Source organism: Macaca thibetana, chromosome 9 (assembly GCF_024542745.1).
Source record: "Macaca thibetana thibetana isolate TM-01 chromosome 9, ASM2454274v1, whole genome shotgun sequence".
Lineage (NCBI taxonomy): Eukaryota > Metazoa > Chordata > Mammalia > Primates > Cercopithecidae > Macaca > Macaca thibetana.
Window position 1 is genome coordinate 59,605,259 of NC_065586.1, and position 12,397 is coordinate 59,617,655.

General features: G+C 51.7%; 1 protein-coding gene across 17 annotated transcripts in view; it reads left to right on the forward strand.

Moving 5' to 3' along the window:
- The window catches only part of CAMK2G (calcium/calmodulin dependent protein kinase II gamma), a 1,229,125-nt gene that overhangs the window by 1,170,952 nt on the left and 45,776 nt on the right, over positions 1-12,397 (forward strand). For all 17 annotated transcript variants that reach the window (XM_050803448.1, XM_050803437.1, XM_050803434.1 and 14 more), the window contains one exon: positions 9,878-9,937. In XM_050803448.1, coding sequence (XP_050659405.1) covers positions 9,878-9,937 — 60 coding nt within the window. The remainder of the gene's footprint in view (positions 1-9,877; positions 9,938-12,397) is intronic.

Sequence of the window (12,397 nt, forward strand, 5' to 3'; positions counted from 1 at the left end):
TTAGGGAGTGAGGGCCATGGCTTCCCCGCAGACTCTCAGTTTACACTGTATATTTTATAAAGGTGCAGGCACTGGGGCTGGGTTTCACTCGTTGCTGTCTGTTTAGGGCTCCGCAGGTGTTGGATTTCTGTGTCTGGGAATGTCGTGGGCCCACCAGGGTCATCTATGAAGGTCTGAAGGGGCTTGCTGTGTTCACTGGGTCTTCCTGCCTGCTATCTTTCTTGTTTGTGATTCTCTGGGCTACAAACTGAAAAGATAGAGGGTATAGAGCTGTTTCTTCTTGGCATCCTTGGTGAGGTGGCTGGGAGGCAGGGAGAGGGATCACCTGGTCTTCTAGGGGGTCCAATTGAGACAGGAAGCCTTCTTTTGGGCCGTTGTGTCTTGTCCCTATGGTCTCAGAGGCCCACGTTGGCGGCTAGGTTGTAGGGTGAGGAGTTCATGCGGATATGCATTGAGCACTGTCTTTGTCTGCGGGCCTGTCTACATAAAGTCACTGAAAGTCACATAACGTCACTCCGTTTGCTTCAAAACCGTGATAGGAGTGGAGCTGGGTTCTTAAGGGAGCCCATGGTTCCAAGCTTAGCTCCGCTAGGCCGAAGGAGGCATTTAAAATAGGCTTGGATGCAGGAGCTAGTGGGCCAGGTGATGGCAATGATAAGTCGTTATTTTAAGATTTAAGAGCACCCCCCTCAAGGAGCCTGAGCCCTTATGTCTTTTTTTATTTTTAAATCTTCATATTCCCTTCTTATCTTTATTCATATGCATACAGATTTTCACCTCGCGGAGCATAACATTTTATATCCTGCTCTCTTTGCTTATATCCAAAGTATTTCCCCCATATTGCTACAGTTGAAGGGCAAATGGTCCTTTCTTCTACGTCGTTTAGGATTTATCCCTAGAACAATCAGCATCAGAAGAAACTTCTGTGTATGTACCATTTATCTGGATTCCAGTTGCTTTCAGTGAGATGGATACTGGGGTAATGCCCTTGGCCTTACTAAGAGATGCTATTGGAAATGGTGTTATGAAATCTGTTATAATACTTTAACATATTTATTTAATCTGTACATTCCATGTGAAGAAATTTCTTTTGAAGCTAAATGTAAGCAAAAGCTTTCCTCTTTGTGAGGACCTGGGAGGTGAGGGAAGGGTCCTTATGTGTTTCTTTACTTCTTCATGGACAGGCCCTAGCGAAGTGCCTGACTTATGCCGGCCACATACGCATTAAATGAATGGGTCAAGAGGACTATGTAACCAATCGTGGTTGCCTTTTGGCTTTGGCTCCCAGGAAACTCAGAGTCAAGTTGCCAGAGTCCTTGTACCCTGCTACAGGCTTGGGTCCTCCCTTTCTGATGCAGGGAGCCAGACTGCAGACCTGATACGGCTGCTGGAAGAGAGGACAGATGAGGATAAAGACCTGTACTTGGGGCATAAGGCAGAGTGGGAGATGTAGGCAGACATTTAGCTGATGATTCCTCCTTCCTTGTCACTAATGGCACTGTAGGGCCACTGTTGAGATCTCTTCCAAGTAGTGATTTTGAATTTATTGTGCATAAGGATCACCCTGAGTACTGGTTTTAAAAATGCAGATTTCTGAACTTTAGCCACAGAGATTCTGCTTTAGAAAGTCTAGGGTGGGGCTGCAGAATCTGCATTTTTAACACATGCTCCAGTGAATTTCATGCAGGTGAAGCATGAGCCACTCTTTAAGAGATGCCACCTAAAATCTGCAACAACAGTTGCTCTTGCCATGCCCTCTGGAATTCAACAGACACACCTTGGCCCAGCCTTCTCCAGATTGTGTGTCTGCTGCTATGTGGCCATCTGTGCACATGGGCTGTTCTGTGATTAGGGGCCTCGTTCTGGGCCTCCGGATTGGGGTGTCTGTGTCTGAGGCTGCGGCAAGCTGGGTTGTGGCATGTTGGCCACCAGAAGGGTAAAGGCTGTCCCTTTCTGGGTCCAGCTGGCCCTGGGGACTGAAATGGGATCCCCTGGATGGTGCCAGCTGAGAATCCCCACCCCCTTAGTGTTGGCCTGAGTAGCCCCCATGACATTTGTGTCCCCTGTGGTATCTCCAAGTGAGACTTTCCTGTTAAGGATCTGGGTGAAGTGAGGGGAAGAGAAGGGAGGAGGAAGCAGCAATGCAGGGAGTGGGAGAAGGAAGAGAAATCCACACAGCACTGGAACACCGGCCTCGAGGAAGCATTTAAGGAGGCTGTGTGCAAAACCATGCCTCCTCCTGAGGGTAAAACAGGCCAATTTCTGTAAACAGAAAAATGGGCATCCTGCATATCGGTGATGGAACGCCTCTACCTTCTCTCCTGAAGGGATGGAAGCCGACTGCACGTCCTTCTGTGCGAAGGCTTCTGCCGGGCGGCTTTTGTCACATGGTCACGTTGAGCTGGGGGCCTTAGCGCACACGACACTGGCATTTCCCCCTCCCCTCCCACCTGCCTTCTCAGAGTGACTTGGGGTGCTGCATCACAGTGTGGGGATGGAGGTGGGAAGGTTACCCTGTCCCATCAGGGAGGCCCCTGCCTTCTTCCTGCTGCTTCCTCTGGTCCCTTGTCACCATACCCTTGTTAGAAGCTGTGCTGAAACCCTAGAGGTGAGTGGCTGACCCCATTCTCTGCTGAGGCTGGAGACAGGGAAGGGGAGGCTGTGTGTGACCATTCCTGCTCCCATCTCTATGCTTGCTGCTCTCTGAACAGCTTTGGCAGACCAACAAGGGCCTGATCCCATGGGTGCCAAAAGGGTGGTGACAGGAGGACATGGGCACTTTGCACCTCTTGAATGCCTCTCTGCAGAGCCCCTTTGTCATCTGCCTATGGCCAGACAGATCTGCCGCAGGACTGCTGGGGAAACCAAGGCGCAAAAGCTTTGTCTGGGGTCTTTTTTTTTTTTTTTTTTTTTTGCACTGCAGGTGCCTGTGACTTTGCCAGGGCTCAGACCCAGCATCCTCAGTCCGTGTGGCCTCCACCCACTCCTTGGCGCCTTTCTTTAAAACACAGGTTCTGGATACTTTGTTCCTGTGATGAATCTTGGCATATCACCTCACACCTCTCCATCTAAGCCCCAAGCTCCAAGCCTGGTGGAGCAAATCCCTCCTCGTTGCTGGCTGAGGCCCCATTCCCATCTGTACCCACCTCTCTGGGCTGTGCGGTGGGGAGATTTCCAGCCACTCCTCCCCAACACCATCTCCGCTTCCTGGGCCCTATCAGCAGCAGCCGCAGCTTCCCATCTGCTCCCCTCTTTTCTCCTCCCTTTCTTTCCCCTCCCCCCTGCTTGCTGCTGCCCTGGGAGGAGCTATTTTTAGGGGCTGCTTCCTGGGATGTTTTACTTGGGGCTGGTTACCATGAAGGAAATGTCACCAAAACAGTGGGCAAAGGCTGCAGGCACCAGGAGCCCTGCCGGGGGCCATGGAGAACACGACGGCTGACCCTTTTCTGGCCCTTGAGAGCAGCCAGAGTGTCCCCAGGCAGAGCCTTCCCTTCTTGGGGCTTGCTAGTGACCCCTTGGGGATTTTCTCCGTTAAAGCTGATTTAGGGCCTTTTCGCTGTAGGGCATTTTTTGGAGCCTCTCTCCCTCCTTAGAGCTTCCCTTGCCTTGAGATCCAGAGGCCAAAGTGGGGCTCAGGTCTTTGTGTCACCAAGTTAAAACTGCGTGAGTAAGGACTGAAGATAAGGGGAGGATGCTGGGTACATGCACAGAGCCTTGGGGGTTCACATGGGCACATTTCAGGCCCCATCCCTCTGTATCACATCCCCCAGCTAGTCACCAGGTGTACACGGGTGAGGGCATTAGAAGCTGTGGTCCTGCTCTTGCGTGGTGGATGGACTTTGCTTTTAATTGGAGACTCTTTGCACCTTTAGAGTGAGATTCAAAGAGGGAGGGATGTGGCGTCGCAGTGTCAGGATGAAGTTGGTGGGATCGTGGCTTGGGAATCCCACTGGTCGGTGCCCCAGGCCCAGGGCTGTGCATAAGCAGCTGGGGAAGGTGGATTATGACACCAAATCCCTACCGTGTCCTTGTTTCTGCTCAGAGTGACCCCAAGGGGGCCAGACGGGAGCCTCTGTTGCTTGGAAAGAAGATGAGGGGCACTCAGGAGGGCAGCAAGTGAGGCTGCCTCCCATCAAGCCCTGAAATCAGTGGGGCTGCAGGAAGCTTCTCACATCTATGTTTGGGGTCACAGGCACAGACCTGCAAAATACCATTTGCAAAATTAAGAATGCCTTTGAGATTGGAACTTGGGAGAGCCCTCAGTCAGAGTAGGAATGTGCATCCTTTCCCACGTACAGAGGGTTGTATGTTTAGGTGGCAGCAGGATCTTAGTGCTGTCATTTGTGTGGTTTTTTTTTTTTTTTTTAGGAAAATGTCACTAAGTCAAGCAGGCCCGTCTCTGAGAGGGCCATGGAGAGTCTGTGGCCAACCCTCCCTGGTCCCCTGACCCGGCAGAGGAAGGAAAGGGCATTGGAGTAGGCTTCTGTCTTCAGGCCAGAGGGGGAGGTGGTTCAAGGGCAGGCTTGGTGCACCCCTTGGCTGCACGCTATCACCTCCCTATCTGCTTCCTCTTTTCTGCCTCCCTCGGTGCATCTGGTCACTTCTTGCTGCCCTTCCTGTGAATCGTGGAGCCTTGGACCAAGTCCTGAAGCACTTGGGCAGAAGGCGGGAGAGGCTGGGTTTCTAGGATCCTTGTTTCCCAGGGCCTAGCTCTGGCCTGGGCTCAGACCACTCTGGCCTGGGCAGGCTGCTGGGGAAGGGCTGGAGCCGCTTCTGCTTTCTGCTCCTGTTGCTACCTCTGCTCATGATGGGGAAAACCTGCAGAGGGCTGTGGTTGGAGCTGGGCTGAAGGCCGGCAGGGGTGGGTCTCTCCATGGCAGTAGCACACAGGCAGGCAGGAAGTGGCCCTGTGCAAAAGCGGGAAGTGGCTGTTGTCAAACAGGAAGGGGGGGCTGGGCTGTGGGAGGGGCGGGGATGAGCCTGGTAGAAAGGTGGGTGGAGGAGGGTCCACCTTGGAAGGTCTGAGCATCTCCCTAGTGGTCACTGGAAGGAGGGGTGTCTCAAGGGAGACCTTTGCAGCACCTTGGGATACTGAGCCAGGGCCCTCCCACTATAGACCAAGCCCATTCAGTGGCCTCACCCTTTTTGGGGTTGGGGATGCTGCATCCAGCTGGGATGCCCTTGCCATTGGGAAAGATGATCTAGAAACCACTACTCCATCCTGGAACCCCTCTGCTGTCGCTGCTGCTGGGGTGGACCCTCTGCTTTTTTGCAGCTGTGGGGCAGCCCTGGAGGTGACTACAGGACAGGAAGTGTCAGGGAAAGAGACAGGAGACAACAGCTGGAGAGGCTGGGTAGTGGCCGGGCAGTGCATGGCGGCAGGAACAGGGAGAGCGTGGCAGGCAGAAACCTCTGTTCATTGAGGAGAGCTTGTGGATGGCAGGGTGCCACGGCTGCGAGGAAGAGGAGGGAAGCAGACAGTGGCACATCCTGTGGTGTTCCCCTCTCTCTGAGGAGCCCCTGTTGCTGCCTGTCACCTGCAGACTGTAGACACTGGTGGGCCCCGCCAAAACAGGGAGGGACACTCCACCCCTAGGACTGCAATGAAGGACCATGTGGGGAGCCCAGAAGCCAGGCAGGAGGGCTTAGTTGCTGTGTTGCAGACCCTGTATCTGCCTGGGACAGTGGGTCCCATTCACAGTGTCTCTGGTGATAGCTGTGGCCACAGGCCCAGCCCAGGAGACCCTGTCAAGCTTCTCATTGGGCCCTTGGAAAGGAGCTATATGCCAGACCTTATGCAAAACTCTTGACCTGTACCACCTCAGTTAAACCTCAGATCTTGCTGTCTCCATTTTAGAAGTGAGGAGCCTCTTGGCTGGACACAGTGGCTCATGCCTGTAATCCCAGCACTTTGGGAGGCTGAGGTGGGCGGATCACGAGGTCAGAAGATCGAGACCATCCTAGCTAACACGGTGAAACCCCGTCTCTACTAAAAAATACAAAAAAATTAGCCAGGCATAGTGGTGGGTGCCTGTAGTCCCAGCTACTCGGGAGGCTGAGGCAGGAGAATGGCATGAACCCGGGAGGCAGAGCTTGTAGTGAGCCGAGATCGTGCCACTGCACTCTAGTCTGGGCGACAGAGCGAGACTCAGTCTTAAAAAAAAAGAAGTGAGGAACCTCTTTCCCAAGATAAGGTGCCTGGCTCACTGTCTCACCTCCTTTGGGTCCTAATCAAATGTCACCTCCTTACTGAGGCTTTCCTGGACTGCCCTACTTAAATCTACACTCCCCGCTTTTTCTGCTTTTTCTACGCAGCACTTGCTGTGACATCTAATGTGCCATTGAGTTTTCTTATTGTCTGTCCCTCCCCCACATACAATCCACTAGAGTGTCAGCTCCATGAGGGCAGGGATTTTTGTCTGTTTTGTTCACCACTGTCTTCCTAGCATCTCGAATACTGCCTGTCATATAGTAAGCCTCAGTAAATGTTTCTTTTTTTTTTTTTTTTGAGACAGAGTCTCGCTCTGTCACCCAAGCTGGAGTGCAGTGGCCCAATCTTGGCTCACTACAGCCTCCACCTCCTGGGTTCCAGTGAGGATGTCTGGCTAAATTTTGTATTTTTAGTAGAGATGGGGTTTTACCATGTTGGCCAGGCTGGTCTTGAACTCCTGACCTCAAGTGATCCACCCACCTCGGCCTCCCAAAGTACTGGGATTGACCCACCGTGACCAGCCACGATAAATATTTCTTGAAGGAATGAATGAAGCTCGGGTGGGTTTAATAGCTTGCCAGATGTGGCAGTGTTGAGCTCAGTCCAGGGCTGTCTGACTCCAAAACCGATGTGTTGTTAATTGCCATACTCCACAGCTTAGAATCAGAATGAGGATCAAGGTGCAGTCCTGGGGTTCAGAGAAGACCTGGGCCTTGCCGGGAACACAGGGCTCAGCTCCTTGCAGTTAAGGCTGAACTAAGAGGCCAACAAGGACCCTCTGGACGCTGGGCAGCTTCTTTGAGGAGTTGGGAGCCTGAGTCTGTGTGTCTCCTCTCCACTCGAAGTCACCGGTAAATCAGAGTGCCCTTAGTTTTAGTGCTGTTGCTGTTGTGGGACTGTAACCATTAGCTAGTAAGAGACTTAAGGAAGGAGATAAACATTAATCTTCTGGGCCTTCCCTCAGCTGCCACCTCCGCATTGCAAGATGCTGTTCTCCTGCACCTGCCCAGGCAACCAAGCTCGAGAGTTATGGACTGGAGGGTGGTGAGATGTATGCCCAGAGAGAGGGCTGTGGGTCTGTAGCTTTGGGGCTGGCTAGCTTGGTACCTCCATCTCAAGTCCAGGGATGGAAGGAAGGTGGGGTCATGTCAACATCCTGCCAGATCTGGAAGAAGCAAGCCCCGCAGCCACCAGGCGAGGCTGTTACAGCCTCCTTGAGTGCCTGCTTCTGGAGGTCACTGGCCACATCCCTGTGCCTGGGACCAGGGGATGCCAGGTGATCTGGGAGTTGGGAGTTACTTGGGGTTCTCCTGGCTGCATCCTGGTCGGTGGTCATGCTGAACCCAGGGACAGGAAGGAAGGTCTGACCCAGATCTTTGGGCAGCTGGGATGGATTAGCTGGGCAGTAGGAACTAATCTCTGTCTGTCCCCACCTCCTTCCACAAAGTAGAGCTGTTGCTAGAGGGAAAGTTTAGGACAAAGCTGGGTTTGGTTAGTGAAACAATAAATGTGAATTTCTTCTAGTCCATAATCCCTACATTATCTCAAACTGACAGGCCTGGGTTTGAATCTCAGTTCTATCCCTTTCCTGCTGTGGGATCTTGGGCAAGTTACTTAACTTCCCTGGGCCTCCGTTTCTTTCATCATCTGGAAATGTGGACAATCATAGCATTCACCTGATGGGATCATTGTGAGGGCCATGGGAAGATTTACAGAGGCTGTTTGCTGTTTAGGGTAGAGGCAGGGAGACAGGAATAGCTTGGCAGCTATGGATGTGGAGGCGCGTGCCCGGGCCTGGATAATTCGGGGTGAACTGGACTCTCTTCCTTTTGGACCCCCTCCAAAGCCTGGAGTCTTAACTCAACTCTCACCATTCTTTATCTGGCCATAATAGCAGAGGGGTGGAGAAAGAGGGCTCTAGGCTCAGATCACCTGCATCACTGCCTGTCCGTGTTACCTTAGGCAGATTACTCTTTTTAAACCTGTTTCCTCAGTAATATAATAGAGCTAATCAGATCCCTACTTCACAGAGTTTCTGTAGGTATGAAATATGGTAATCCATGCCTCTGCCTGATATGTAGTCAATGCTCAGTAAGCGATTGTTACGGCTACTACTGTGGTTATTGGTAAACCCTTATTAAGCCCCTGTTTACAGAAAGAACTCTAGAAAGCACTACCCGGAAAGGTACCCCCGCCCTTCGAAGAGCTTGCAACTGAAAGATAACTGATGTAATATATGATGTGAGAATCGTGAGAAGTGCATTGGGAAATTGGGGGGGTGGAGTAGGAGGGAGAAGTCACAGTCTACCGAGAGGAGCAGGGAAGACTTCATGAAGGAGGTGACTTTTGGCAGGATTTCAGCAAGTAGAAAGAGGGAAGGACTGTGGGGGAGGGCTGTGAGGCCTCCGTGCTGTGAGTAGCATCCTCTCTTCCCACGTACTGGAGCTCTGCCTTCCTGTGGAAGGAATTGACCCACGCAGCTCACTTGGATCTGGGGACTTGTGGATTTCTGGTTATTCCACCAAAACCGAGTAATCCTGGCGTCTGAATGTGAAGAGGTCAAAGCTCACAGCAGTGGTGGCCAAGAGGACCCTGGGGAGAAGCAGGATTTGTGTCCTGGTTTCTCTTTCTATAAAATGGGCATCATACTAATGCCAACCTCCTAGAGTTGTTATGAGGATAAATTAAAAGAGGCAGCTGCCTAGTGTAGAAGTAAGCTGTCAATAAATGTTAGCTATTATTATTTTAAGTCATCATTATCTTGATCATCAACCTCTTTATTATCAGCATCATTATGTTTCAGGCTTGCCATCAGGACTATGTAGAGAATATATGTAAAACCCCTAGCCAGTGCCAAGTATATATTAGGTGCTCAGTATAACTTAGCTATTATTAGTATTCTTAACAAGAAAGAGATTCTGGGCTAGGCGCGGTGGCTCATGCCTGTAATCCCAACATTTTGGGAGGCCGAGGCGGGTAGATCACCTGAGGTCAGGAGTTCGAGACCAACCTCGCCAACATGGTGAAACCCCATCTCTACTAAAAGTATAGAAATTATCCAGGCATGGTGGTGTGTGCCTGTAATCCCAGCTACTTGGGAGGCTGAGGCAGGAGAATTGCTTGAACCCAGGGGGCAAAGGTTGCAGTGAGCTGAGATGGCATCACTGCACCCCAGCCTGGGCAACAGAATGAGAGTCTGTCTCAAAAAGAAAAAAATAAAAGAGATTCTGGACACCCTAGGCCACTGAAACCCTGTTGTGGTGGAAAGAGCGCCAGAGTTTTAGTTGAAGACCTGGATTCAAATCCCAGCTCTGCTGCTCACTGGCTCATTTCCTCATCTGGAAAAGGTGGTCACAACTATCTGGCCCAGGCCTGGTGGCTGTCACCTATAGTTCCAGCTATTCAGGAGCTGAGGTAGGAGGATCGCTTGAGCCCAGGAGTTTGAGGCTGCGATCATGCCACTACACTCCTGCCTGAGGGACAGAGTGAGACCTAAAATGAAAGGAAAAGAAGCTGTCTCCAGGATTGCCATGACTTGCTGCATTACTTCAGCAAATCATTACAAGTGCATAGTTAGTACCTAAGAACTGAGGGAATATGAGTAACAAGGTGACCACAGGAGAATGGATGGTTGATGGCTTTTATTTTTTTCTCTTCTGCTTTTAGATCACCAGAAACTAGAACGTGAGGCTCGGATATGTCGACTTCTGAAACATCCAAACATCGGTGAGTGCCTGGTCATGGAGCATTTTGTGGGTATTTTGTAGAAGCAGGGAGAACAGATATCCACTGCTTTTGTGTGTGGGATCACCTCTGTCTGTGGACCTTCACCTGGTGTCTGTTTTTACATGAGCAGGATAGCAACTGTGTCTCAGAATTCTGGGGCATTCTAGTTTAGAGACCTGAGTATCTGCATCACTGCGGCACCTTCTCAGGGCTGGGGTGTGAGGCATCAGAATAGGTTTCAGACGCTATTTCTTCCCTTTCTCCTTCTGTCTTTGGGCTGAGGTCCAGGGTCCTCAGCGTGTGAGGTTCCGGGCTCCTAGCCTGCCAGCATCCCTCACCAGGGGCCATCCACAGCCCTCATGAAAGGGTCAGGATTTTGTTTGTGGACCTGAAAGAGTTTTGTTCCTGCTGCAGTGTCCTGCACACTCTGGGGGTTTCCATGGTGCTCCCATTTGTATTCCCCAGAGCCAGGAAAGCAAGCTGCCCCCTCGCCTGGCTTCTCTGGAGAAGGGATGGCAGGAACCACTCAGATGGGGAAGGAGAAAAAAGAGGATTTCTCCCTGCTCCCACCCTGACTTGGGGGACAAGAGAACATTGTTGGTTGTGCTAAAGCCTGAGGATGTTTGCCTGCCTCAGCCCACTCTGGCTCAGTTTTACTTTGTTCAGCTGAAACCGTCTTTGCCAAAAGCGTTGGCCCTGATTTGGTGCTCCTTGCAGAAGGGACAGAAACTGGGCTGGCTGCAGTGTCTGAGCAGAAGCCCCAGTGTTGACTTGAGGCAGAGCAAGGAGCATCTCCTAGGTTTTCCCTAAAAGCCCTGAGTCATCACAAAAGACAACACGTGTTCTGTGCTCCTCAGGCATGGCCTAAATATCGGGGCTCCCACCGTGCCCCGGAGGCCGCCTGCTCTGCTCTGTTGGCGGCCAGGGCTGTGAGGTGACTTGCTGAAGCCTAATGCTTCCTTCATAGCTACCCAGCCCCTGGCTTCCTAGGTCTCGGGCTAGAACACTCAAAGTGAGCTCTGTCAGGGAAAGGCTGAGGTCCTGCTCTAGCCCTCTGGGAGAGGAGCAGCTCTGAGGTAGTCAGAACGTCAGCTGTGCGGGGCTTTGTGGATGGCAATCAGCAGCTTGGATTACACCCGAAGCAGATTGGCGTGGCTGGTGGTGATCGGCTCTGCCTGATGCAGTGTGTTCTGCAGAGCCAGCACCTCTCAGCTGGTGGGTTCCTGGCCTCAGAACTACTGGAGCTCCTAGGTGGTCTCTGAGGTTAGGCCTTTACCTGAAAATAGCGCACTGGGGACTGACGTGTTGCCCTGGGTAGGAGAGGGCCCACAGAGGGAAACACCTAGAACAGCAGTCATGGATTCAGGCATGTTTTGCTTGGCTGGCTCAGTGGTCTAAAAATATTTTTATTATTTGCCAATATTTAAAAATGAGATTTCACATTTTGAAGAAAAAAAATCTATTCCCTTGCCTTTCCAGTCAGAAGGCTCAGCTCTGCTGAGTCCCCACCTTGCATGGCGAGAAGGAGCTGTGGGGAGCAGTGGCTGCCCCTGCAGCCCGCTGGCCACCGTCCTTGTCACCCACTATGAGCTCACATTTGCATTGCCCACCTGGGCCCCTGCAGGCCTTGCAAGCTTGTGACCTCTGACCTAGAAGTTCCAGAACAGGAAGAAAAAGCATGTGCGTGACTAAAGCCACCCATAAGCCCAGAAGCATTTTGATGTTCCAGACCTGGGTCTCAATATCTGAGGAAGGTAACTTCCTTTCTTTTATGCTCCTTGTGACCAACTGGTACAGCAGTGATAATCTGACCTCATGTAGGCAGGAGAACAGCAGCTAGGGGTCAGTGATGTGGGAGGCAGAACCATGTCCGCATCACCCGCGATGAAGGTGGGTTGACCACGGACGGGTCAGGGTATAATGAAGACAATTGAGAAATTAACAGGAAGGACAAAATAGAATTCTAGCAGAAAAAAGCCCTAGGTGTCTTTTTATTTATTTCTAGAATTAAATACATACTTTTTTACCTCTTAGACTTCACTTCATTTGGTAGCCGTTTCCTTTCACCATCTGCCCTGGGCTCAGAATGGAGGCAGGCGGAGACCATCTATCCTGGCCGTCTGCTCAGAGGCCAGGTCAGGCACAGTCACTATGTTGGCCTCTGATTTCCTAGAACTGTGCTTCCATTTCATGACTGCTCCCAGGTCCTAAGGAGGCTGGTCCGAGGACCGATTCTGGGGTTGAGGGTGGGCAGAGGGAAGTGGGAGTCAGGACTGTGTCCTGGGAGCTCCAGCATCCGGTGGGAACCAGGGCTCTTGGAGATGTGGCGGAGCTGCAGGTCCAGGAGGCTGCGGTTGCCACGGATCTGGACCTGGCTTGTGGCAGGAGAGGAGGCAATTTTGTGCCCCTAATTCACTATTCCTCTCCTCTCTCCACTGCGCTGCCCTTCAGAACTGTGAC